The sequence below is a fragment of the Cebidichthys violaceus genome, unplaced genomic scaffold (assembly GCF_023349555.1).
Source record: "Cebidichthys violaceus isolate CVI_PGR_0920_01 unplaced genomic scaffold, fCebVio1.0.p SCAF_4, whole genome shotgun sequence".
In the NCBI taxonomy this organism is placed as follows: domain Eukaryota; kingdom Metazoa; phylum Chordata; class Actinopteri; order Perciformes; family Stichaeidae; genus Cebidichthys; species Cebidichthys violaceus.
In genome coordinates, this window is record NW_027176594.1 from 8,906,047 (window position 1) to 8,932,256 (window position 26,210).

General features: G+C 39.7%; 1 protein-coding gene across 4 annotated transcripts in view; it reads right to left on the bottom strand.

The window, feature by feature from the left end:
* wdr17 (WD repeat domain 17) overlaps positions 1 to 26,210 on the bottom strand; it is a 43,477-nt gene that overhangs the window by 15,790 nt on the left and 1,477 nt on the right. For 3 of the 4 annotated variants that reach the window (XR_011104756.1, XM_068726581.1, XM_068726580.1), the window contains exons 2-18: positions 24,358 to 24,486; positions 23,771 to 23,954; positions 22,950 to 23,180; positions 22,267 to 22,377; positions 21,828 to 21,968; positions 20,237 to 20,359; positions 19,618 to 19,805; positions 19,342 to 19,510; positions 18,045 to 18,136; positions 17,677 to 17,759; positions 17,490 to 17,576; positions 16,875 to 17,039; positions 15,976 to 16,091; positions 12,021 to 12,107; positions 6,112 to 6,261; positions 5,896 to 6,026; positions 4,516 to 4,641 (exon numbers count right to left, since the gene is read on the bottom strand). Coding sequence is in view for 3 of the 4 variants with exons in the window: in XM_068726581.1 (XP_068582682.1) it covers positions 4,516 to 4,641; positions 5,896 to 6,026; positions 6,112 to 6,261; positions 12,021 to 12,107; positions 15,976 to 16,091; positions 16,875 to 17,039; positions 17,490 to 17,576; positions 17,677 to 17,759; positions 18,045 to 18,136; positions 19,342 to 19,510; positions 19,618 to 19,805; positions 20,237 to 20,359; positions 21,828 to 21,968; positions 22,267 to 22,377; positions 22,950 to 23,180; positions 23,771 to 23,954; positions 24,358 to 24,480 (2,307 nt within the window). In the remaining variant the exon portion in view is untranslated. The remainder of the gene's footprint in view (positions 1 to 4,515; positions 4,642 to 5,895; positions 6,027 to 6,111; positions 6,262 to 12,020; positions 12,108 to 15,975; positions 16,092 to 16,874; positions 17,040 to 17,489; positions 17,577 to 17,676; positions 17,760 to 18,044; positions 18,137 to 19,341; positions 19,511 to 19,617; positions 19,806 to 20,236; positions 20,360 to 21,827; positions 21,969 to 22,266; positions 22,378 to 22,949; positions 23,181 to 23,770; positions 23,955 to 24,357; positions 24,487 to 26,210) is intronic. The other variant, XM_068726582.1, reaches the window with a different exon arrangement.

A 26,210-nucleotide genomic window follows, 5' to 3' on the forward strand; every position in this document is an offset into this window, starting at 1 on the left:
TGTGTGTGTGTGTGTGTGTGTGTGTGTGTGTGTGGGTGTGGGTGTGGGTGTGTGTGTGTGTGTGTGTGTGTGTGTGTTGGTAGAACTGTTTGTCCTTGACTGTAGGAATCAATAGTGGAATAGACCTGTAGAAGTAGACCTGTTATTGACATACTGTTTACAAAGACTATTCACTTCTCCCTGAGTGAAATACTTTTCTCTGCCTCTGTCCAGGGATTTGATTGGATGCCTTTTACAAACCATAGTTCATATGGGGTACTCCACTTCACAGTGTGGTGTCTCTGGGTTTTTGAACACATGATGACCTTTCTGTCTCTTCCCAGCCTACTGCCAGTTGATGAAAAAGTTCAAACCATCAGAAAAATAATCAGTTAAAGTGTGGACAGATGAAGCTACAGCACTTCTACAGGACTGTTTAGGTGCACAGACTGGTACATGTTAAAATATGCTGCCACCCAGGAAAACCACATCATACTTGAGGAATATAAATCTACAGTGACCATCATACATTAGCAAATGTGTTCAAGATGTGGTGAACACAAAGACAATAAAATCATTCCCCAACCAGAACGCCTAGATGAATGTAGAGGTGATGGCACTATCCAAAGCCCAAAAAGCTGCCTTTCACTCAGGTGACAAGGAAGCATACAGTATTGCCAGAGCAAGACTGGAAGCTGGCATCAAGGAGGCAAAATGGAGTAATCGAGATTGGAGAGAACTCTTAACACCAACAACACCAAGGTACAAGTACACTGTAATGAATTCCTGTAAATTTACAGTGGATTTAAAATGGTATCTTACAGTATTTCATAATAACTGTAACATACAGGTAAATGTTCATCCCTCGCATGTAAATTAACAGTCAATGCCGTCAATTAACGATAACAGCAGACTACTGTAATTTATCAGCCTAATACAGTATTTTCTGTGAAGTGGTGGATACACGCTTCTCTATACAAGTTCAGTGAATCACAATCCATCTAAATCGTACTGTCCATTGTAGGTTAATGTATCTGTAATGACGATAGAATATTTCTTATTTTTCAAACAGCTTATTGCCTAAAAGTCATTTTTGAGTGACAAGACGTGACCGACTGCTCGTGAACGTGAAAAGTGGCCGATGGTATGCTACTGTGGTTCAGCGGGAGGTACCGATACCTGGAGTGGTATGCCACTGTGGTTTAGCGGGAGGTACCGATACCTGGAGTGGTATGCCACTGTGGTTTAGCGGGAGGTACCTATCCCTGGGGTGTGCTAATGTTGTTCAGTGGTAGGTACCGATACCTGGAGTGGTATGCCAGTACTTTTCGAACGGCACACCAATTCCTGAAGGCAGGTGCCGCTTGAAAGTTCATATTAGTGGTATATGCCATTGAATCAGATTGGTATGCCATTCATATCTGTGGTATGTATGTATGTATATATATATATTTATATATTAAGGCTGGGCAAGTTATTAACGCATTAATTAATTAACGCCGACAATTATTTTATCGCGCAATGAAAACAGAAGACATTTTGCTGAAACGTGCGCGGAACATTTCATTCATGTTGCACAGCAGTGGAACGTTTCAAATAAAGTCAGCACACTTAGCACAGATAGTGCAAGAAATATGATCGCTGCTGCGAGACATCTGCTTTTTGAACACGCCTCCTACATCGCGTACAGTCTCCAGCGTTCTGTCACAGTGTGTGAAGGGAATACTGCTGTTAAAAAGCACCTTATTTGTTTAAAGTGTTTGCAAACCAAATGTTATTGCAATAACAATTTGGTATACAATACAATTTTTAATCGCGATTAATCGCAGAAAATCATGCGATTAAAAATTGTAATTGTTGCTCAGCACTAAGATATATATATATATACATACATACATAAGACATAATATCAGTTTCAGGGCACATCAGAAAATACTAAATCCCGTTATTGTCATTTAAAAAGCCTTTCATATATCCGAACAAGAAAAAGGACGAGATAAAATTAAGAACCTGTGTACCCTACTTTGTCAATAAAGTCAAAAAAATACATTTACAGCATCACTGTTCGTGAATCACACCAATTTACATTAAATGTGCATATGCATCAAGAGACGGCACTGGTGTGCCTGTCTGACAGTGGAATACCACTTTCAAGCGGAACCTGCCTTCAGCAAACAGTGTGTCATTGAAAAAGTACTAGCATATGATGAAGAATACACATTGTGGCCAGGCTTCCTAACCAAATGACGCCTAGGTGCTACTTCAGCCCCCCTGCTGTGTCGACCCCTTGAATGACCAAATGCCAACTGTGTGTCCTTCCTGCAGGTCTGAATGTGAATGCCCCCTTCCTGCCCTTTGTCTCCACTTGTAATTACATTAAGAGTTCATCCACATTACTCCGTTTTAGCTTGGAAACGCATATGTTTTGGTCCGTTTACACTGAGCGTCCACACTACGCCGGCGTTTTCGAGCACCGTAAACAGAGGAGTTTATAGAGGAAGATTTTAGAGAAGATCTTAAGTATCAAACACGTACTTACGATCATTAAAGACTACTTTATTACTCTGGTTGCTTAGTTACAAAATACGACAATCTACTTCCTGTTTACATCGGCGCATGCCCAGTGTACGTGAAGAGACACGTGATATTCGTTTCCAGGCGTGTAGTATGGACGGAGATCATTTCGGAAACGATGGCTGAAACGTCGTGTGGACGGAGATCGTTTTCGTTTGAAAACTCTGTTTCCAAACGAAAACGGAGTAGTATGGATGTAGCCTAAGTCTTCCCTAGTTTTCTAGTATTTACATGCAGTCTAAACACTGCTCTGGCTCCCTGTATAAAATGCTTCTTTTTCATTTGTTCTGTGTCAACTCACCGGCTCAGATTTGCTCTGTGTCTGTGAGGTCACAGGTGTGCTGGCATGCTTTATTTAACTCACAGCACCACAGCAACTTCTGAACTGGACTTGAATGATTTCTTCAACGCATACCACTCTAGGGATAGGTACCTACCACTGAACAACAGTAGCATACCACTTCAGGGATAGGTACCTACCACTGAACAACAGTAGCATACCACTCCAGGGATAGGTACATACCGCTGAACAACTGCAGTATACCATCGGCCACTTTTCGATCTCGGCGCTACTGGTCTGAGGTCATGAGTTCAGTTAAGCCGGTCATTAAAGATTTTATGATTTTATTTGTTTTCTTCTAAACATGCAGTACATTGTGAGTTTTGTGACAAATGTCCCTTTATTATTTGAGAACATATATTAAACTGCAACAATTATGTATTTAATGTCTATTGTTATTCTTTTATTTGTTGGGAATTAAATGCAAAAGTGTTGGGTTGTATTACCCTTTGTAAATAAACGGTAACATTCTGGAATATACCGTAAAATCACCGTAAAACCCAGTTATCCTACTATCACATACCGTAATCCAGTATACGGTAAGATACCATAAAAGTAAATTCTGGTAGCTTCACCGTAAAGAAAACAGCAAATTACTGGCGTCCCTGCTGCCAGTAAGTTACTATTATTTTACGGTGAAAGGAGGAGGAGAGGCCATTGCCAGTATTCACAGCAGAAGACCTATGCTAAAGGGAATATGAATAAAGTTGCTGGGCCTGATAGCATCCCTTGCCATGTACTAAGAACATGAGCCAACCAGCTGGTCAATGTCATATTGACACGTATAAGACATCACAGCCAGAGGAGTGTCTCCCCCTGCTTCAAGACAGCCACTATAGTCCCTGTACCTAAAAAGTCTGCAGTGTTTAGTGTAAAGGACTACTTTTGCTTTGAGAAACTGGTTCTCCAGAATCAAAAGCAACAACTCAGCCATCTGGAACTCTAATTAGTTTGCATACAGAGCCAAAAGATCCACAGAGGATCTGCTCTCCACTCAGCCCTCACACATCTTGAGATAACAATACCTACATCAGAATGTTGTTTATTGATTTCTTTTTAGAATTCAATCTGCTCCATGAAACTAATTGGCAAATTAGTGGGCATGAGTACTATAGTCAGTTTGGATTGGCAGCCACACCTCCACTCTAGTGTTGAACACTGGAGCCCACAAGGGCTGTGTGCTCACCCCCATACTGTTCACACTGTAAACCCACGACTGCAACCCCTACCATGAAGAAAACTGTTTTCTGAAGTTGGCAGATGACATCGGCCAGATTTCAAACAACGATGACACTTCATACAGAGAGGAAATCAACAATCTTGCAGAGTGGTGCTCAGACAACAACCTACTGCTCAACGTCAGTAAAACCAAGGAGCTGATTGTTGATTTTTTTTAAACAAAGACGTAAACACACACCCCTTTCTACATGAGGGAAGCTGAGGTGGAGCAAGTGAACAGTTTTAGGTTCCCCAGAATCAGCATCACAGACAACCTGACATGGTCATCACACATCTCCATCCTGGTTAAGCTGTGACATTTGGGCAAAAAAACACAGTTGTAGAATAGCAGTAAACAAACCTTGTACCCTTTAATAGTGACTCAGGGAATCAGAGCTACTCACCGTTTTAAACTTGAGCAGGTGTTTCATGTGCATCACTCCCTTGCTGTAGCTGGCTGGTAGAAGTGAGTCGTCCTGGCCGTTAATTACTGAGACCAAGTCCCACAGATTGCTACTGCCTCCTGGAGGCTAGAAAAGGAGTATGCACAAATATGTTCAGACACAAACACAACTGCATGTTCAAAGTTACATGTTGAATTTTTTTCTGGTAGTATTTATTGTATTGTAATGTACTATGTAACAAAATATGTGTCTGCATCTTTACTGTTCAAATTAAAACTTCTCATTATCTGCTTGTGTTTAAGTGTACCTTTTCAATTACTTCAAATCTCAACATAAATGAAAGGTGAACTTCTTCTTCTATGTTCTTTTAGTATGGTCTTGAACATTGAAAAATACAGCAATGTATTAAAAATATAAATAAGTGAATGAAAAGGTTTTTTTGGGTTGAATATCATTTTGATTCAGCAATGATTCAGCTCTGGAATTTTTTTTAATACATTTATTTTTTAATTTTTCACTTTCATATATATTTTGATATTTGAGGTCTTGTATTTTTCAGTTTCAGATTTTATATTTTCAGATTCAAATTTTTTTTTCGGTTTCAAATCTTTTTTTCACTTTCAGATAGTTTTTTTCAGTTCAGACTTTTGACCCTGATCTAGCATGGGGGCGTGGCTTCAACTGAGAGGGGCGTGTCATCATGAGTGACAGCATCACAAAGAAGGCTGAGGACCTTCCTCAACAACCTTCAGGTAACGTGGGCACCGCGAGAATTATGATTGAACACTTTCTATACACCATATTCACGTGAATGCAGAGGGGAACAACTGTGAGCATCAGCTATCCTGAAGGAAACTTCGGAGGGAACCAGCTACTGGTTTGATTAGTCTTTCGTCGTCCGAATAATAATATATATGAAAGTGAAAAATGAAAAAAATAAATGTATTCAAAAAAATTCCAGAACTGAATCACAATTATATTCAACCCAAAAAAACTTTTCATTCACTTATTTTTATTTTGAACACATTGCTGTATTTTTCAATGTTCAAGACCATAACTTGAACTTTCAGGTTCAAATAATTTTTTCAAATGATCAAAACTTTTGACCTGGATTTAGCTCCATACAATATCAGCTGGGCTTTTTTCATGAAAACAAAGTCCCCTGTAGTGAACTCATGTTTAGCAGCAAAAATCTGAGGTAATCAATGAGGATCAATTCCCAGCTGTGTGTTGCAAGCTGTGAGATGAACTGCTAAAAATGCAGACACAGATTGCATCAGAGCATGGAGACAACTGTGAAAAATTACTGTCTATAGACATTCTGAAGGTATCACACTGATATCATCCCCAGTCATAAATAATTATTCACAATGTAGGTACCGAAAAGCATTCAGAGAACCAACGGAGTTTCTTGACCCTGATGTCAGAGCTCAGTTTATCCAGATCCTGCTTGATGTCTCGAGACACTTTACCACAGAGCAGCGGTGGAGAGCCGGGAACCATAGCTGTGTCTGCAGACACACACAAACAGCATGGTTAAATGAGGTATAAGAAGAGAACACCACCAAAAAGAAGTAAGCAGGATCCTGTTCTTACCTGTGTTTCCTATTATCTTTTCCCAAGGCTGGTTGGTAAGGATGTTCAGCAGCAGTGGAGAGATGAGGGGTGTGAGAGACCAAAGCCTCACTGTACTGTCTCTGCTACAGCTGGCCATGGTGAACGGACGACTCTGATGACATGTTAAACCTACAGACACACGCACAGTTTGGCAAATGCATGTCATAACAGAAATAGTGGGATAGTATTGCAGTGGTTGAGAGTTAAGGTTCAAAACTCTATGTTAGCAATCATGTAATACCAAAATTCAGCAAAGTAACTGAAGTTCTACAAAGTCCCAATAACCATCGTGGAGGGCTTTGAAAAGGAAGATCAGCCAGTTCCTGTGCATGTGGCTGGACCTACCACGGAGCCTAAGCAGCATCACCCTTAATGGGCACCTTTTTGCAGCTTCCTTTTAGCTGTCCGAGAGAGGAGTTCAAGGTCAGCCAAGCCAGAGAAGTCCTGCTCTAACAAGATTCTGCTGAAATCCAAATCTCATCAGCAGGCATCAAGGTCAGAACGGGAAGGAAATGACCTGTGCACAAGCAACCGAAACAAAGACCTTTCTCCTTTAGAAAGTTTAACGATTTCCTGTGTGCCTTTCTTCCCAGTTGTGGACACTGCCCCAATGCGTGACTATGTGCACAATAGACAGGAGGTAGATTATGTATTTGTGCAAGAGAAAACTCAGTGGTGGGCTGTCAGGGCCAGCAAGGCCTTCTCTGCTAGACAGAATCACAAAGTTATAGCTATTTTATAATTTAATTATTTTTCATAAATACACTACATGTATTCTAAATATTGTTCCCATTAGCTTATTATCTCATTGCATATCTACTGTCTTCATTAGTTGCGCTGCTCCCAGCACAGCTTGTTTTAAGTAGAGCTTTTATCCAATCAGATTTTGCCCCTATTCTGTCTCTAAGTAAAAAAAAATTGCCCAGAGACCTTCAGAATTACAAGTGAATCCCTTTGCAGTTTAAGTAAATGGGGACAATATTGTTGATTGTGATAGTCTTCAACCAATCAGATCTTTAGTTTGACATGTTGGGAGTATTCTTTGACATGCCAGAGCCTTCTAACTGGCCTACAAGTACGTCAGCACTAACGTGCGGCTTGATTGGTCAGTGGGCTAGTCTGACTGTTGTGAAACTAGCTAGCAGAACTTTGTAGTAGTAAGAGTTCAATTTTAAAGATATGTAATACGTTTTTACGTGACATTACATTTTTAGCGTTTTGGCATGTTTGGCGGTGACAATCCCAATATCTACTGCCTCTGTCGAACAGACATTTTCAGCCCTCAAACGCTTTAAAACATATTCAAGAAATACAACTGGGGAGGCTCGACTGTCATCACTGGCGTCCATAAATCGAGAAGGACCTCTTGCTGGAACTGAACCGGACCGATGTAACGTTACTGTACAACCATGGTATTAAACGTTTTGTAAACAAAGAAAGGAGGATGGACTTTGCCTTTAAATAGTGAACAGCAGCTTTGGTAAGTGAACTGCTTTTGTTTTTTTACATCGGCACTAGCATTACTACTGTGTTCATTTTTCTATTGTGTTGTTTTTATATGGTTAATATCGTTCCCTCTGGTGTGAATAATATCTGAATGGTGCCCTTGAGTGTGTGGCTGAATGCGTGTTTTAGCGCCGCAGTTTTGCTGGAATGTGCAGAGGCCTGTTGAATCGTGTTATTTGGGTTTTATGTTATTCTACCTGCTTTGTTGTCATATAAATATATGTGACTGGTTCTTGTGAGTTTGTTCTTGTGTTAATTACATTGATTTTGACTATATGCATTGCCCGTCAATGACGCAGCATCCCGTCATGCTGCGTAATAGTGACAGACTTGCATCCTTTATAGTTTTGCACGTATTCATGTATCTGCACTCTGCATTTAGTATATTTGTAGCCCTCATAGGTGTTGAGCTTCATGTAACATTTTATTTCACTTGTAAAAGGAATATGAGGTTTTTACACGAAACAAATAATAACCCGTAGCTGTGGCGTCATATTGAGGTTATTAGGAGGTAGTTCAACTGTAGTAGGACAGTACTGAAGACCCAGGTATAAAATGTATTGCCCGCCACTGAGAAAACTTAATTCCGAACCTTGTTATTCTTGCAAACTTCTGCTATTAATTAATCAGAAATAATAAATCAATAATTGAAAAACTGTTTCTTTTGAATTATGGTTATATTTGAGACTTGCTTTTAATTTGAAAAAGAGAATTTCCCTTTGATGTAAAAAAAACGGAGAGGTTTGCATTTTAACAAGGAGTGTTGATATGAAGCTCTCGCGTAAGTTTAGTCAGGAAGACTATACTCTTGCATGCTTAAGCCCATAGTTTATTTATTATACATCTGCCAGTCAATCCTCATGCATTCACACTCATTATTTCCTTGCTGTTATTGTTTGGGGCTGTTGATCATGATATCCACTGTCTAGATCAGCTGGATAGCTCAACGAAACAATGACACCGTTAGCCTATCATCTTGCTGCTGCCTCTCTTAAATATGATTGTCTCTCTACCTTCAGTACGTTCATGCTGCTGTTATGCAACCCCCAACTCCCCATCTCCGCCCAATCTTCATCAGATTCATCAGCTTCATCAACTCATCATGCTATCAGCCTCATCAGCCACCATCACCACCAGCGTTTAGACTCCATTCATCTTGCTGCTGCTCAGGGCAGACGCCCATCCATTACAAATCTCCCTGTAGAGTCAAAGCGCCAAAGATTCTGTCAAGACTTTATCATCACATATCATTTCTTCACAATAAATAATTATCTTTTCTTTATCTGACTTGTCTCTACTGATTGAAATCTCGGTTGGCATTGCAGCCAACTGTAGCATTCTCCTGATGTGTGATGATTGCCATGACAATGTAGAGCGCTTTGAACGACTTCTGGCTTTCTTTGATGCTCCAGAGGATCCAAAGTTGACTTTTGAGATTTAGCATCATCCTGTTTAATATTATGAGATTCATCCTTGAAGTTCTGGTGATTAAATGCAACTGCTCTATTCCCCAATGAACGACATTGATTGAAGAGACGTGCTGCCGTGAGTACTGCTCATAATGAGCCTCATATTTTTTGCCATGTGGATTGAGAGATGTTGGATGTTGTCTTTAATGGCCTTTTTCCTCACATAAGACTCCATTCCATCTGATTGTCCATCTGAATCACTGTTGCTGTCATAGGTCTGTAGCACTGCTACCCTAGCAGTGGAGGCTGATATTTCGGTGCTCAAGCTGGTCCTTTTCTGAACTTAAGAGATCTGCCCGTTCCTCCATAGCGTGTTTCTTTATTAAAGCAGCAGCACGAGCCATGAGTGTGGCCTGTCTGCCTTTGCTTTAATGCGTGTAGATGAAGTAGAAGATGTATTGCTTTTGGAGCTTTTATGACTTTTACTGGAGGTGTTTGATTTAACATTTGAAATGCTGTCATGAGGTTGACTAAGGATCCTCTATCACAATCATTAGCAACAGGGCAACTTTTAAGTTTTAGACAACCACCTATCAGCAATAAATTCACTGACATTCAACATTTTTGCTTTGTACTACAGTTTATGTTTTTCTGCTTCATCTTTTGGTAGAGTCAAATGATTGGTTTTGCTTCATCACACCATGAACTTGTAAAATGTACATTTCCCCTAATTTACGGTCCGTGCATTAAATATAATTTGTTTCATTTAATCTTTCTATCTTTTTGTAAATTGCCTATTTTTTCCATCAATGCTTTAGGTGTTCATTAACAGAGCATTTTTTTACAGTGCCCAACTCTGGTTCTTTCACCCCCCCATCAAGTTCAGTCTCACTAACTGCCTGCTTATGATCAGCAAGAGAATCCTGAAGTTGCGTGTTTTCCTGTTCCATGTTTATAATAAGTCAGTGACCTACTTAAGTCCAATTAACATCAGTCTTTACACCTGCGAAACAAAACTTGCACACATTGTTTACAAACAGCTGCAACCAATGCATTCGATTTAAAACGCCTATTAATGTGTGCACACATTAACAACGGCCATTCATATTTTAGTCAGCGCTCAACATAACCCCAACAATGGCCGGCATAGACGGTCTGACATCCCGATACCTGATGTCCTGGTAACACTCCAGTAGCTCCAGTGTAGTAGACTATTGATGTTCAATACGTTTAGTTCCAAAATTAAAACAAATAATACCACATGATGTTAACTGAGCACAGTCCAAAACTGTTTCCTTCCTCATTTACCAACACCTGCGATTACTGGCATCAACTAAATAGTCAGAGGCCATCCTAGGCCTGTACCAAAATCACCACCTAGTGCTTGAAATCCATATTACTCATCAAATACACAAATCAAATACATCTACAATCGCCTTTGTTTGAGCAGGGTGTGCCCAGGATGTTCTTCTCCCAACAGCAAGAGGCTGGCAGTTCCTGGTCAACCTAGGGAATATGAAGGTAGATTTGTGTCTTTATTACACAAACAAAAAAATATGTTTTGAAAGCAAATTTCTCGCACTGCAATCAAAAATCAAGTTTGTAAGTGAAAATATATAAACTGAGAAATAAATTATTTGTTAGTTTTGCTTATGAAACTATAATTTTTGGTTGCAAAACAAAAACCTTTGCTTTCAAAAAACGAAAAGCTACGGTTTCAAAACCAAAAGCTACGGTTTCAAAACCAAAACCAAAACGTAAAGCTACGAGTTGAGTTTGGATGTAGTGGGCGGGGGATACGCTGCTGAATGAGCCAGGAGTTTCTATTGGTGGGTTCGACTTACGTTGCATGCACGCAGAAAGTGAAGCTTCATGTCAACAACACCTCATGTCGCTCTTTAAAAAAAGAGACTCTACGACACTAACAACGTGAAAACAAAGTGAAGTGCTAACAGAGCAATATAATGTCAACTTACCTCCATGCCGCTCATCACAGTAACCTCTACAGTGGAAGTAGATGCCGGGATCCAAGTCGAACCCACCAATAGAAACTCCTGGCTCATTCAGCAGCGTATGCCCCACCCACTACGTCCAAACTCAACTCGTAGCTTTACGTTTCGGTTTTGGTTTTGTAACCGTAGCTTTTGGTTATGAAACCGTAGCTTTTGGTTTTGAAAGCAAAGGTTTTTGTTTTGCAACCAAAAATTATAGTTTCATAAGCAAAACTAACAAATAATTTATTCTCAGTTAATATATTTTCACTTACAAACTTGATTTTTGATTGCAGTGCGAGAAATTTGCTTTCAAAACATATTTTTTTGTTTGCGTAATAAAGACACAAATCTACCTTCATAAGGGAAGCAACTGAGGTTCACTGATATTATTGCAGCTACCACACTCACACCAGACATGGTCCGGATGTTGGCAACAGAGTAAGAGGTTTTGCTAAAGCAAACTATCCCCTGGAAAGATTGGATGGAGGATGGGCAAGAAAGGAAGAGAGCCAAGTATGCAGACCTGGTAGCTGAATGTTGGTGGAATGGTGGAAGGCCTGCTGTGAGCCAGTTGAATTGGGCTGCAGGGGCCAGTCTCTACATCGGCCCTGGGACTATTGGCGAATAAGATGAGCCATCAGGAACGTATTGGAAGCCCCTGAAAAGGCTTCCCATTGGCTCTTGTTGAAGAAGTGTGACACTTGGCATAATGTGCAAGTCAGGGCTTGATCAACCCCGGCTGGGTCGCCCAGGTAAGGGTGTCTGATGTCAAGACCTGAAACACCTGAAGAAATCGTGTCCATTGCTGATGATGTATCCAGGTTGCAGCACAAGGTGTATTAAATAACTAACTGCAATAACTGACAGCTTTTATTGCATTATAAGTAAAGGACCTTCACTTCATCACATGAACACTTGACACCCATCTGCTGTATTAGAAGTCTCGCAGGTTGTTCTGTTTCAGGTTGTTCTGTCTTACCATAGACATCAGCTCCGTGGTCGTAGACTGCATCTAGACATGTGCCATCTCTTGTGTCCCACACTCTGATTGTATAATCCCAAGAACCTACAAAGTAATACAACATTTTAGAATTTGAATTCAACAACCTCTGACAGCACAGTCCCATCACTATAAATACAATACATCGTACACGTCAGTAAAACTGCCACTAATCTAAATGCAACACCACCAACTCTGTCATGCATCATTATGTTAAAAATGCAATTAGTAATATATTACTGGTTCTATAATGTAGATGGAAGGACTTGCAACAGTTGTATGCCAGCCGCTGATTTGTCAGCTAAATGGTTGCAGAGATTTTAAACAGGCAGAGTATAAAATCATGGAAGGAGCTTTAGACTCTTAATAAATGTCAATACTTAATGCAGAGATTATATTTTATTTCCTGGATAGGTAAATTACCTTTGTTGTAAGTAACCTTAGCCATATCAGCAATTTATTGTTATTGTTGATGCAACATAGAAAATGTCAGCTGGGTATAGCATCACATTTAGCCACATTTTACAAACATCAAGACATTCTCTCATTGTGCCTTCTCTTGCCATCCATTTGTCAGTTTAAACAGGAAGGAAACACATCAGTTTGAGTACCAAGTCAGTTGAATCATTTTGTATTCAGTAAGGGTCATGTTTTAGAAAGCAGGAGAAAACTCTTGTGAAAACTCTGAGTTAGTTAACCCTGGGATGAGGGAAACTCAAGGTTTTCAGTGTCAGAAAGAGGGGTAATATAAACTCTGGATCAGGGGTGGCCAACCAGTCAGAGACCAAGAGCCACATTTTTTACTGTGTTACCGCAAAGAGCCACATCATACACATGGGCACACATGAACATCACCCCATCCCTTCCTCACACACACACACATACCTTTGCTCAGCCAGATTGATTGTAAATGTCACACACCAACATGATAATGACAGAAATTGACTCCTACAGTACTAAGACCACAGGCCAGTCATTTTCAACAATGAACATTGTGTGCACTGTCTCACACAGACAAACTCTCAGTTCAACCAAGTCCACAAACTAAAATATAATAATTTACAATAGCGTTTTTCTTTTACTATGCATGTCACTTAGTGGGACTTCTGGCATTCCTTGCCTTGAACAATCCTCTTCAAATCTGGCTTGTATTCCGTTGTTGCCACTCGAAGCAATTCTTTCACATCGGTGTCAGTCAGAACAGAGCGATGCTTTGATTTCACGTGTTTCAGGGTAGAAAACACACTCGCAGACGTATGTTGACCCAAACATTGACAGTATCTTAAGCGCAGCCCGTTTGACATTGGGGTATTTTTCCATTGGCACACTTTTCCAGAACTCAATGGTATCTTCCCTTAAAGCAGGTTTCAGTTGGTCCTCCTCACGAAGATCGATCATCTCCAACTCAGCCGCAGCCTCATCTGTGACTAGCGGGGCTTTCAAACAGTCCGTCTCAGCATTAAATGGGTCGACGAGGAATGTAATCTGTGGCCTTTTCAGTTGTAGATCACGGAACCGGGCCACAAAGCTTTCGTGCAGGTTTTCAACCAGTGTTGCATATCTGACTCTTTGCTTATTCAGGGCGGCGCTGGTGACTTGCCCGCTGGCTTCTAGCAGAGTGGGAAAATGTGTTAAATCTCCCTTTTGAATATGCGCCTTGAACAGCTTCAGTTTGTTGACAAATGCAAACACACTTTGCACCAGGTCAGGCAGCATTTTTAACTTACCCTGCAAGGTCAGGTTCAGTCTGTCCAAGTGACTCAGCATGTCGACCAAAAAGGCCAGATCCATAATCCACTCGAGGTCCGAGAGCTCAGGATAGTCCTTGTCCTTCTCTTCCATGAACAGTTTCACGGCATCCAAAAGCTGAAAGAAGCGAGAGAGTACCTGGCCTTTTGACAGCCACCTCACAGTGCAGTGCAGCGGCAGGTCACCTGGAAGCCCTTGGTCCAGGTCAGCGATGAGATTTTTTAATTGCCGGTGGTTAAGCGCATGTGTGCGGATGTAGTTGACGATTTCCATCACAGGCTTCATGACGTTGTTTAAATTCAATGATTTAGACACGAGTTGCTCCCTGTGGATGATGCAGTGGAAATTCCAAAACTCGGGAAATGTTTGGTCAGCTTTGCACAGCCCCACAAGCCCGTTCACAGATCCGATCATGGCTGGCGCTCCATCCGTAGCTATTGCAGTTAGTTTTGGTATGGGCAGATTTGCTTTCGCAAATGCAGCCATCATTGTTTCTTTCACATCTATGCCACGGGTCCTGTCTTTTAATGGCACAATATCAAGGAGTTCTTCTTTGATCAAACAATCGTTTGACACAGACCGTGCAAATATTGCCAACTGAGGCTTGTCTTGTATGTCACAACTCTCATCCAATGCGACACTAAAATACTCACATGCTTGAAGGTCAGAGTGCAACTGTGATTCAATAGCCTTGTTAATGTCCGATATTCTGTGTTCAACAGTGTGGCGGGACAGTTGGACGTCTGATACCATTCGTTTTAGTTTGTCGTTTTCAGGAGACAACATTTCAACAACGTCACCGAGGCATTTTTTAACGAACTCCCCTTCATTGTATGGCTTTTTGGCCCGTGCAATGTTCCAAGCCAGTTGATACGATGCAAGCGTTACAGTCTCTGAGTGCTTCGTAAATTTTTGGAAAAATTGTATCTGCTTTTCTGCCTGACTTTTCAAAGTGACCAACTTGTGCTTGCGAAGTTCAGTCCCTTTTGGAAATTCCTGGTCGATGTTAGCATGGAGTGAGCTGAAGTGGCGCTGAAGATTTGAAGCTTTGAAATGCGCTAATGACGCCTGACATATAAGGCAGAATGGCTTTCCATTACGTTCAACAAAAAAATATAAACTCTCCCACTCTGTTAAAAACGTCCTGTGTTCATCTTCATATTTTCGCTTTTCTGTGCATTTTTTTCCTGACATTTTGAGAGCAAACTTGACACAGAGGTATTTTCATCCCACGCACATCCGCGTTTGACGAAAATACCGTATTGAACTCAAACGAAGCGAACACGCACATGCGCGTTTGACGAAAATACCGTATTGAACTCCAACGAAGCGAACACGCACATGCGCGTTTGACGAAAATACCGTATTGAACTCAAACGAAGCGAACACGCACATTAAAAAAACACAAATACAAACTTCGATATAAACGTAAGAGCCGCATGAAACCGGGCAAAGAGCCGCATGCGGCTCGGGAGCCGCGGGTTGGCCAGGCCTGCTCTGGATCATACCATAGTAACTAACTCTGTGAATATACATAGGTGTGAACCATCTCAGAAGCACAATATGAGCTATAAGCAACAGGTAATAAACCTGAAAATTGAATGCATAATTTGTTCAAAAACAGAGGAGTGCAGAGGAGACATGTAGGCTATTTGCTGACGTTGTTGTAGTTTCCTACAACTGCCTATAGAGATTTTCCATATCATCAGTTGATAGTGACAAAAATCTTACCAAGAGGTTTCTTTACAGAAGAGCTACTGGCTTCTGGCTGACCTGTGTACAGCTCTCTGATTTAATTCCACAGAACCAGTTGTTACTCTGAATATAAACCTCAAACCCACCATCAGCCTTTCACTTTCTCTCCACTGTAACATTTGGTAAGGCAAAATGGTGACAGCTGTTACTAAAGAACATAAAAATACAAATATATATTATATATGTTATATGATTCAAATATATACATTGAACAGAACAATATGTGGAAACACTGCCTTGGTACTTATGTTGATTTATTTTCTGTAGTTCTTAAATATCTGTTGGCCTGTTCGGACTACAGTGGACAGACACTGACAAGCAAGAACAAAAGTAACTGAACAGTTAAGATAATTATATCACACTGATCACAAAACAATTGGTGTAAAAGAAGGTAACTGGAAAATCAAATAAGTACTTCTCGTGACGTTACCTGAAATAAGAAGGTACGGAACCTCTGTGTTCCACATCAAGCCTCTGACAGGAGCTGCATGACCACTCAACACATTGATACACGCATCCTGTGTGTAGTCCCATATACGAACAGTGCTGCACAGACAGACACACAGACAGGGGTTTCTCTTTTCATTCATTTCAAATGATTATATAAATGCCTAATGCCTGTTTTCTTCCCCATATGAAATGCAGGTATATTCACATTAATGACTGCAGAGTTTGAGTTCTAAATGATTGATCATTATTTTGTGTGTTTATTAACAGATAATAATAAAAACAAATGCCTGTTGTCTATGCTAAACATTACTGATACATCTGAAATAATGAAATAACTTGTTTGCTGTCTAAAGTTAGTCCCTGCAAAAGACGAGTCAATCGATTTAAAAATAAATGATAGTAATCGCGTGCTTTGGATTTTGGTGGGTGACACTTATGAATCAGGGATTGGTAATGACACTATAATAATACACAATAAAATATCTTTAAAAAACTATTGACAAATAAAAAAGTCGAAAACAAAAAGGGACAAATAATTGTTGGGCAAATGTTTTGAAACTGGTAAAAATGTGTTTCTACATGTCAACTCTATAAAACCTCTCTATAAAAATCGTTAAAGATTCCATTTCATTTAGAGTTTCAAGTTGACACACATGACACATTTCATATTTGGCTATCAATACATACATGCTGTTAAAACACAATGTCCAGATTTTGTAATCCACACGTTGATGTATGCGTTATAGTATTGTTATTTGATTTATTTTGTACCTTATCATTTGCAGTGAAACAAGATTCCAAATTAAATGTCCATCTCATCCAAAAAAAAAACCTATTAAATAGTGTTAATTTGCAGTAGCTATCTTTGTCTGCACTCACCCATCATCTGATCCAGAGCACAGTATTCCCTCTCTAAGTGGAGACCAGCGAACATGAAATACTTTAGCTAAGTGCCCAGTGAAGACCTTCAGAGGCTGATCGGAGCTGGTGGCCAGGTAGTACACACGAACATTTTTATCCTCACAGCCTGTTGCTATCATATCCCTAAAGAGAGAGAAAGAGAGACAGGAAGATGTGTGGAAAACTACCAAATGTCACAATAGGGTTTATGTGCAAAAAGTTTAGACAGGGTGGGAACTGGTCTGTTTTTGCATTGAAAGTAATTGTGAGCACTCCCACCAACTGTCCCACCTACACTCATCTCCATCCTATCTCACACAAAAAAAGACCATTTTTACCAATTTCTCCTGTTTTTTGTATTATTCTTCTCAACTTTTATCAGCCTCCTTTTTTTAAAATCTTTTTTGTAATCCTGCTTTGTTTATCTAGTAGTAGCCTGTAATTGTGTTTCAATATGTTGTTTCTGTTGAAAAGAAGTTTGTCTCTCAGGTCCAGTTGTATATAAACTGTTTAAATAAGTGAAAGAAGTATCTGACTCTCCAATGCAAATTGACCTCCCCACTGAGAAAGATGGTTCATGGATTAAGGTCCTACTTGTTGTTCTGGCTCCAGTCACAACCAAACACAGCAGCCGGATGTTTGTACTTATGGAGGATTTTACCATCGATGGTCCGGATGATACTGTAGTAAAAAATAAATAAACGTGTAAGACTTCTATGAAAGACAAATATTGTGCTTTATTATTGTCAGAATAGAGGTATCAGGGAAAATGGGGACTGACCAGAATCCATCTCCACTACAGGTAGCAATCCTCTTAGAATCCTTATGGCTCCATGATATACAGAATATACCGTTCTTACCATGCTGGAGGAAGAAAGAGAGGTCGTCACTGCAGACACATCACACCATCAATAATTTTGAATAAGTTGGAGACAGATGTTTCACTAAGGGGTAGTTAGCAAGGATAGAATAATCATTTATAAAAGGCTAATTTTAAATTGTAATACTTTTTTTTAGATTGTCAGCAGAACAAAGGGGGAGACAGCCACCATATTCTAAATTATTAAGACAAGTGATTAACTGGTGATTTTCATACATGATACACAGATTTGTTTTACAAGGTCATTTTGAACTGAAAGTCAAAGTAACCTCATTAAAGCGAGTGATGATCTTTCCTTTCTTGACATCCCAGATGAACGCTCCATTACGAGATGTTGCGCCTGCAATGCAGTTCAGGTCTCCTTCAAAACACACACAAAGGTCACCAACACATAAGCAACAGATGGTGCACTTTATTGTCTTTTGTACCACATACCTGACCTGTTTGTGTATGTACTTGTATTCTACAGGCCGGGATGTTTAGGTTGTGTTTATGTATGTTTAGATGTTTGGATCACCTACAGTGGATTGTAAGTCCTTCCTTAGTACTTCATGGTCAAAAGGTTTCATGCATAAGTCCCTTTTCAACCACAGGAACTTTCCCCCAGAACTAGGAATCTTAAAAGAATCTCATCACTTTTCAACCACAGGGTCTAAATTAAGTCATGGGACATTTTACCCCCCAAAAGACCCTGGGTCCTGTTTCAGAAAGCAGGTTTAGTGAAAACTCTGAGATAGTTAACCCTAAGATGAGGGAAATCATGGGTTTTAAGTTCCAGAAAGGAAACTTAAACACTGAGTCTGTTACCATTGTAACTGACTCTGTGAACCTAACCTGCTCGCTAGCAGGTTTTCTTTAACAAACCCTGAACTTCTCCATCTCCTTCGTCTTACAGAGGCTATTTCATTTCCTCTTTCATTCACTGCCCGTATCAAAGCGATTATAAAAGCGCATTAATTAGCTAAGGTTTACTGTCTCTCAGAATGTTAATGTTTGATAACATTGCTTTAGCTTTGCTGTCACTTTCTGACTCATTTTTAAAAAGACAGAGAAATTGCAAGCGGAGAGGGCGAGTGATAGAAGGGACAACGCACTGTGCTGTGAATAAGAGAAAAAAGTTTATTTCCTGATTGTTTCAGATGATTTACTGTGGACACAGACAATCTTAGTTTAATTTTCCTCCTCTGCATTTCATTCATTATATCCAACGTGCAGCAGTAAATATTATGCAGCAGTAGATGTCGTTGCAGCGAGACAAAACCAAGGTTGTTGTTTTTTTGCAACATGTTTTTTAGATAAAATGGACGGGCGTGTTTACCCTGCGACCATCAACAGCCCTCGTCCCATGTCATGTTGTTTTTAATACTCCACAGACAAATTTGTCTTCGCAGGTCTTTAGAGCACTATGGAAACTACAACAATTGGCTGAAGGAACCTTTTAGTACCTCAAAAAGTAGTCGCAGAACAAAAATTACCAGGAACTTCTTGGTGGAAACCTGGCAATAGATTTTTGTGTGGGCTGTATGCATGCATGTGCTTGTGTGTGTAGAGGTGGAGCTAAAATACCTGGAGCCCAGGACAGGGAATAGACCACTCCTTCATTGCCGGGGGATGTGTAAACAGCTGTTAGTGTGTCTGTGTCCCAGATTTTGATGGTTCCATCAAAACTAGCTGTGGCCAGCAGGTTGTGATCATCTGGCTTAAATTTACAGTCAAAAATAGTCTCTACATGACCCTGGAAACAATATTAAACCAAGTCAAAATCACAGTACAAGGCTTCTTCATTCAGTCATGTGTAGGCATGTGTAGGCCGTTGCCTTTACAAAGGATGTTAAAGAATACCAAGTCCCGTAGGAAGTCCCATTTCTTGGCCGCCATGTCATAGAGTCCCACCCCTCCGTCCATAAAACAGCACACAGCATGGCCAGGAGGCAGAGAGAAGGACCGGTTCTGAGACAGGGTTGGGGGAGGTACAGCTTCACTGGTGGAACTGGTGTGGTGACTTTTACTGGGAGAACAGGAACTCTGAGCTGTAGAGACAATATCTGTTGTGTTATTCTAAAATTCTTTGGTAATCCTTACATATCTTAACAGTCAACCTTATTTCAGGGACAGAGAGCTGTTGAGCTAATCAAAGGCCACACAAGAGGAGAAGTACAATTGGTCAGTGTTCGAATAGCTGCTTTATTCCCACACAGTGTATATTTAAGAAAAGACATTATGAGATTTTCAATCTCATCTGTTACGCTTTGGTGTCTGACACACAGCTGTCGTTGAGAGCACAAATCTGAAGATGTGGATTTAGTGTCAAACTTGCAATTGTAATAATTTAATTTGGCACAAGATTTTGATACCAACCATAAAATAGAACCCTGGCAACTTATAAAAGCTGTGGTGTATGTATTTTTCAGGTCAAACCACTTTTTGAAGTTCAAAAGGTTTTAGTCCAAAACATACCTACCTTTCTTGGCAAGTGGGGAGTTTAGGACATGCAAAGCATGAAATCCGGTCTTTTTCAGTTTAAAGCTGTCCAAAGGAGTGGAGCGAGACACATTCCATACCCTCAACACTCCAACCTGGGAGTCTGACAGACATGATAATGCAAATGTGTTGAATATTTGTACTGGTCTGTAAACGTGCCCTGTCATATTGCATGGGTTGTATTAATATTAGTGCTGGGAAACGATTACAATTTTTAATTGTGATTAATCGCATGATTGATTTTTCTGCGATTAATCGCATTGTTATGCGCAAAATTAAATAATGAATTCAAAAGTAGTGTATTGCGCACTTTTATTTTAAAAGTACTGCTATATGAACAAAAGTGCAATAACATTTGGTTTGCAAACACTTTAAATAAATAAGGTGCTTTTTAACAGCAGTATTCCATTTACACAGTAGCAGTTAAAATATTTCTTGTATATTATATATATTTTTGTGAAATCAACAAAACAAAAAAAGCAACGTGTTTTGAAATAATATTCTATGAATAATTTAAGCCACGATAATTGAATCGAAAATCTTCCCCAAATTGGACTGCTTAGTACTTGTTGTGGAAGTCCCAGATATCAGGAAACTAAACCTTCTTGTCTGCTTTATAACATAGTCCGGAGGAGAAAGCCACACGTCGGCTGTTTACTACAGCTGTATGAACACAAAATAAACTGATTGATTAAACTGCAGTAAACGGACAAAAAGGCTTTTTCAAGTCAGAATTCATGTTTCGTTAGTTCTCTCCACAAGACGACAAGCAAATAACTTTTAAAATACTTGTTTTCTCAATGGAGTCTGGATCGATCGGTGCTAGGCTAAGCTCACATTGTAGCAGTTCCATCAACACTCAACATAACGTAATCTAGGCGTAAATACGGCAGCGTCTATTCATTGTTTGTACCGTAAGGTTTACACACAAACATTTAATCACATAGTTTGGTCCAGTCTCTACTAATACGAGGTATCGTAAATCTCTGGGTGAACACAGACGGATACAGTGTTTGTTTCCTGATTCAACGTCAGGACGTCAGTGATGACAGGAGGAGCATCTCAACGCTGATAGGCTATCGCGCCGCAGCGCCCACCCCAAATGCTCTCATTGGTTGAGACGCATGATGACGCCCATCCCAAGCTAATCCTGATCAACATCCCGCCCCTCCGATGACCCATGGTCTGTCTGTATGTGTATTCAGAACCAGTGAGCAACGAACTTTAAAAATAATATATATTTTTTTTAAACTGCATTAACGCGCGATAAAATAATTGTCGGCGTTAATTAATGAATGTGTTAACGCGATAATAACGCGTTAACTTGCCCAGCACTAATTAATATAAACTCCATACTATCTTAAAGTTGCATAATACTAAGTATTTCTGTTTTTTTAAGAAGCCAAATGTATTAATTAATATGCATCAATACATTGACAGAGGCACTGTGGCAACAACAGGTCCCACATACCAGCTGGCTGAAAGGCAAGTCGAAACTGTAGCGGTAAACACATGAAGGCAGAAGAGAACCCAGATCACACACATCCCACACAGAAATGTCCAGTCTTTACCTCCGGTGATGAACATGCCTGGTGCAGAGGGGACCCAGGCCAAACACTGAACTGATGCAGCAGCTGAGGGGAAGCAGAAGGATGTGATACAAGCCAAGGCCTCGCTGTCCACCAGCCTGATGCCATTATGGAGGTTAGACACTGTGATAGAGAGAATGTTTTCATCATTTAACATCTGAGGCTGCAATTATTGTCACAGAGATTTGTGTAATACCCAGTAAATGGGTTGGACCCATAAATAGACCCAGTTAAGTGTTTGTTATTTTATGGTACTAAATTGTAATTGCACAGAAAACACAGATAAACAACTGTACGCAAAAATCAATCAATTACTTTATGGTTTTATTCTGTATGTCTTGTTGAAGTCCTGTTTCTTATTTCAAATTCAAATCACTCCAGCTAACAAAATACTGGTGATGTTGATCATATTTTGTCCCACCTAGTAAATAGTCACTTGACAAAGGGTCCCATTCTAGAGCACTGACCGGGTCCTCTTCATCTGTTCCTTCTAATGACTCTGGACGCAACACATGCTTTTGGCCTTTACTCCCTAAACAAGAGAGGACAGACAGAATAATGAAAATGTGTGTTTACAGAAACATACCTCTGCTTGTGGAAACTGAAGACAAGAGTAGCGTTAGACATTGTAGAAGACTGATGGCAGGCCCAATTCTATGATGGTAATGTTGAGATTTATTTCACTGGGCAGATAGATAGATAGAGAGATAGTTTACTCATGAAATCTCTTCTAACAAGATCGACATTCAGAGAGAGGGAGACTAAAACTATAATGATCTGTATGGAAATTGAGTCTGTCTCCAGACTCCAAGTGAAGGAAAGGTCACTGCCACACCTTCCTAGGGAGATTTCAGAAACCGCAATTCTTATATATGCTAAGAAAGATTTTCTTAGTGAGGCTGACCAGGATTTGCACTGACACATATTGTGGTCTTTCTTGTGGTAAATGAAAACATTTTTTCTATTTCTACAACACGCACAGTATACTGTATGTTATAGTTTGGCTCAAAGTGTATACCTCCAAGCAATGAACGAAAGTCAAAGAAATGTCCCCCAAAAAATCCACAAATGAATGTGAATGTGTTTTAATCAAAACATAGGTACCTGGCTGAAAAACAGACAGACTTCCATCTGTGTGTCCAAACAACAGTTTGCCCTTCTTGGTGGGGTGCCATCTAAAGAGACAGATATCAGACAGGAAGGAGTGGGCTTCTTTATGCACTGTGACCCCGGGGTCAGTACCTCCATATACCCAGATGTACAGCGGGCCGCGTTGGGAGACAAACGCCACTCCTTCAGCAAAGTTCCAGCACCAACTTACTGATGCAGGAACACCTGGGAAAGAAGAGGAGACTCTTTATGCAGGAGAGGACATTGCCGTACTCTAACCTTAACCCTCATCCTACCAACTGGGGTCCCCGCAGATCCCAGAAGTATACTTTTTGTCATATCTCACAGGTGCTATATTCTATTTTGACTTTGTCAATCAATTTGTTCCTAATGACTTTATATCATTGTTTTCTGTTTCTGTTTTAAGTAGAGCTGGGTCCTGGAGAACCCCATTCAAAAGCACCCAATTGCAGCCTATTCAGTTTTAATAGATTGAATAGAATAGATAGAACATTAAGTATCACACACTATCAGGGGGGAAGTCATTATGACATAGACCTCATGTGCTGTTAATTTTCCTTTTACACAATAAGCAAATTAACTGTATCTTAACTAAAAAATATATTATATACATGACTAATAACAATTTGAGATGACCATTTTGCTATGATGGTTGCTTCTTACAGTACTTTATTCTTAGTTCTTATTCTTATTCCCCAGAGACCACAGTCGGTAGTGCCTGTATATCAAATATGTTGGTAGGCTGAGGGTGAAACACTCTAGTGTGCCAATAAAACCTGGTGTGGATCATCTACCTTTAGTATTGTCCAGTCTGGCTACAGTCTTCTGTTCTGCCACGTTCCATACGATGAGCAGGTTATCAGCAGAGGCTGACGCAAACAGATCAGGGTTGTCTGGACACCAGCTGATGGCTGTTATGGTCTTCTTGTGCTCTGACATGATTGACCTCAACTTAAATTCATTGTACTGCAGATCCAACTACAACAAGGAGACAGAGAGAATGACAAGGAATTAAAGAGGGGGAAACTAATGCAGTAATGTCCTTATATGTAGGCACTTCAAACTAAAGTAAATAAAACATCACATGGGTAAATGGGTTGCAGTGTATTGTGTTTGAATGAGTTAAATAGTTCTGTTTAAGATTTGAATACATTACACTGTGTATAATTATGGTTTGCAGGCGTTGCAGCCCCCAGGATGCATGGATTGTTGTTTATTGCCTATACCGATACCATTTGTATCTGTACACTGTATTAGGTCAACCATACAGTAAACTCACATTTCCTATGATAAAGGATGAAAGTGGCATGCTAACATAATGCAATCTTAGATTTGAATCGTTCACCACTCTCATTAACACAAATACACACAAGTACTTTACCTGGTAGATGTATATAGCCAAAGTAGCACAGTAGGCGAAGCGGTCTCCACTAGCAGCACACACATCTTTATTCCAGGGCTGACAGCCTGCTGCCAGCAAGCCCACCTGCTTCACCTTGGCCATTATCACCTAGAGACACACAAACACATGCAGATACTAATTGTGTCATGTTTAAGTATTTCTTGCAAATCCAAAGATTCAGCTTTTGCATAGCTTTCAGTTATATGTTCTGTGTATTTCTATATTCTGTTTAATCTTTTTGAGTGGCTACAACTTTGTAGACTAACAAGCATTGATCGTGCATTTTTTGCAAATAACTTACCAATAACTGATCAGATTCTCAGTATCTCTGGACACATCACAGCTAAAATGTATGTATGTTAAACAGGGTCTAAAGATCAGTTGTCAGCTGAAAGACAATCATCTGTGCTTTTATATTGCATTGTATTGTTAGGTGTTGTGTTGCAACACCAACCACACAACTCAGATTTGAATCAACACCTCTCTAACTATTATTTGTTGTGAATTATGGATTGAATTCCAGTGTACAGTTCTGTTAGTACCAGATGAACACTCACAATACACTATGTAGATCCACAGGTTAAGGAGGATAAGATTAAAGAGAAAGAGAGGATTTAATTAATCTCTGTTGTGATTGGCTAAGACGGCTGCTTATTGTTCATTTTAGGAACTGACTGTACGTTGTACAGCGTACAGTATGTCTGAATGGTAGGACTGTACTCATTATAGCAACTACACATCTTCAAACCAAGAGATGTAAAAAGGTTTCTGTAAAAATTTAGTTTCTGTATTAGTAATTCTGTATTAGCCATTGTTTATTTTTAACCAAATCAATCCAAAAAGATAAACCTTTAGATAGAACTTTGGCCTACATGTCATACTTGGTATATTTGTTATACCTAGGATGTTCACCCAAACAAGGGAGTAAGGATTTCCTATCAACGGTAATCTTCAAAAAGATGTTAACCAGTTACAATAACCTCTTCCTGTCAGTTGCAAATTGGCTGATTTACATATAAATTTATCTTTAACATTAATTGATAGTGTGATCATCTGAACAATAATGGTGCAGTTGTCAAAGTAATGACTACACAGCATTTGGACCTTTCTTGACATCCCATGATTACATTTGACTTGTCAGTAAGCTTAATGTCTTTGAAACGGTCTACCTCCAATGTTATGTTAATCTCCTACAGCCCAAAGCCACTGTCTTGATTTTCTTGATTCTATTTCCATGTCTTTTTCCTTTTTCTTGTAGAGTTTGGAGTTAGTTCTTAGTTCTCTGCTAAATAATTGATGGCGTCCAAGAGACGTCTTACACAGGAGTTTCAACTTGATGACACATGCTCTGCTGTTCATGCCGTTCCTGTTTAGGACATTTTTAAGAACTATCACCACTTGATTTGAGGCTGAAGGGACAACCATATTGATTACATTGTTCTAAATGTTGTTTCTCATACTTGCTGTATGCTCACCTCAGAGTGTACATTAAGCTATAACTTTGCAATAAATTGTGTGATGGTTTTAAGAATAGACAAATATTTCAAATATGTTTTGACAATGTTTTGTGTTTCTAATATACAAAAAGTGAAATTTGACATGTTTCTTGAAATTTAATTCATCAATCTTTTTAGCACCATGGACTGCAGCATTAAACTGTTAATTTAAGCTGTTAGCTGTCATTAAGCTGTTTTAAAGGGAACTTATCATGCTAATTGTCAGGTTCATATATACTCCCAAAAAAAAAGCAGAGTCTGTTATGATTGGCGTGAGAAAAAATCATGGGGCAACCTTTGCAAAGGTAGTTCTAAAACCATGGACAGTATATTCTA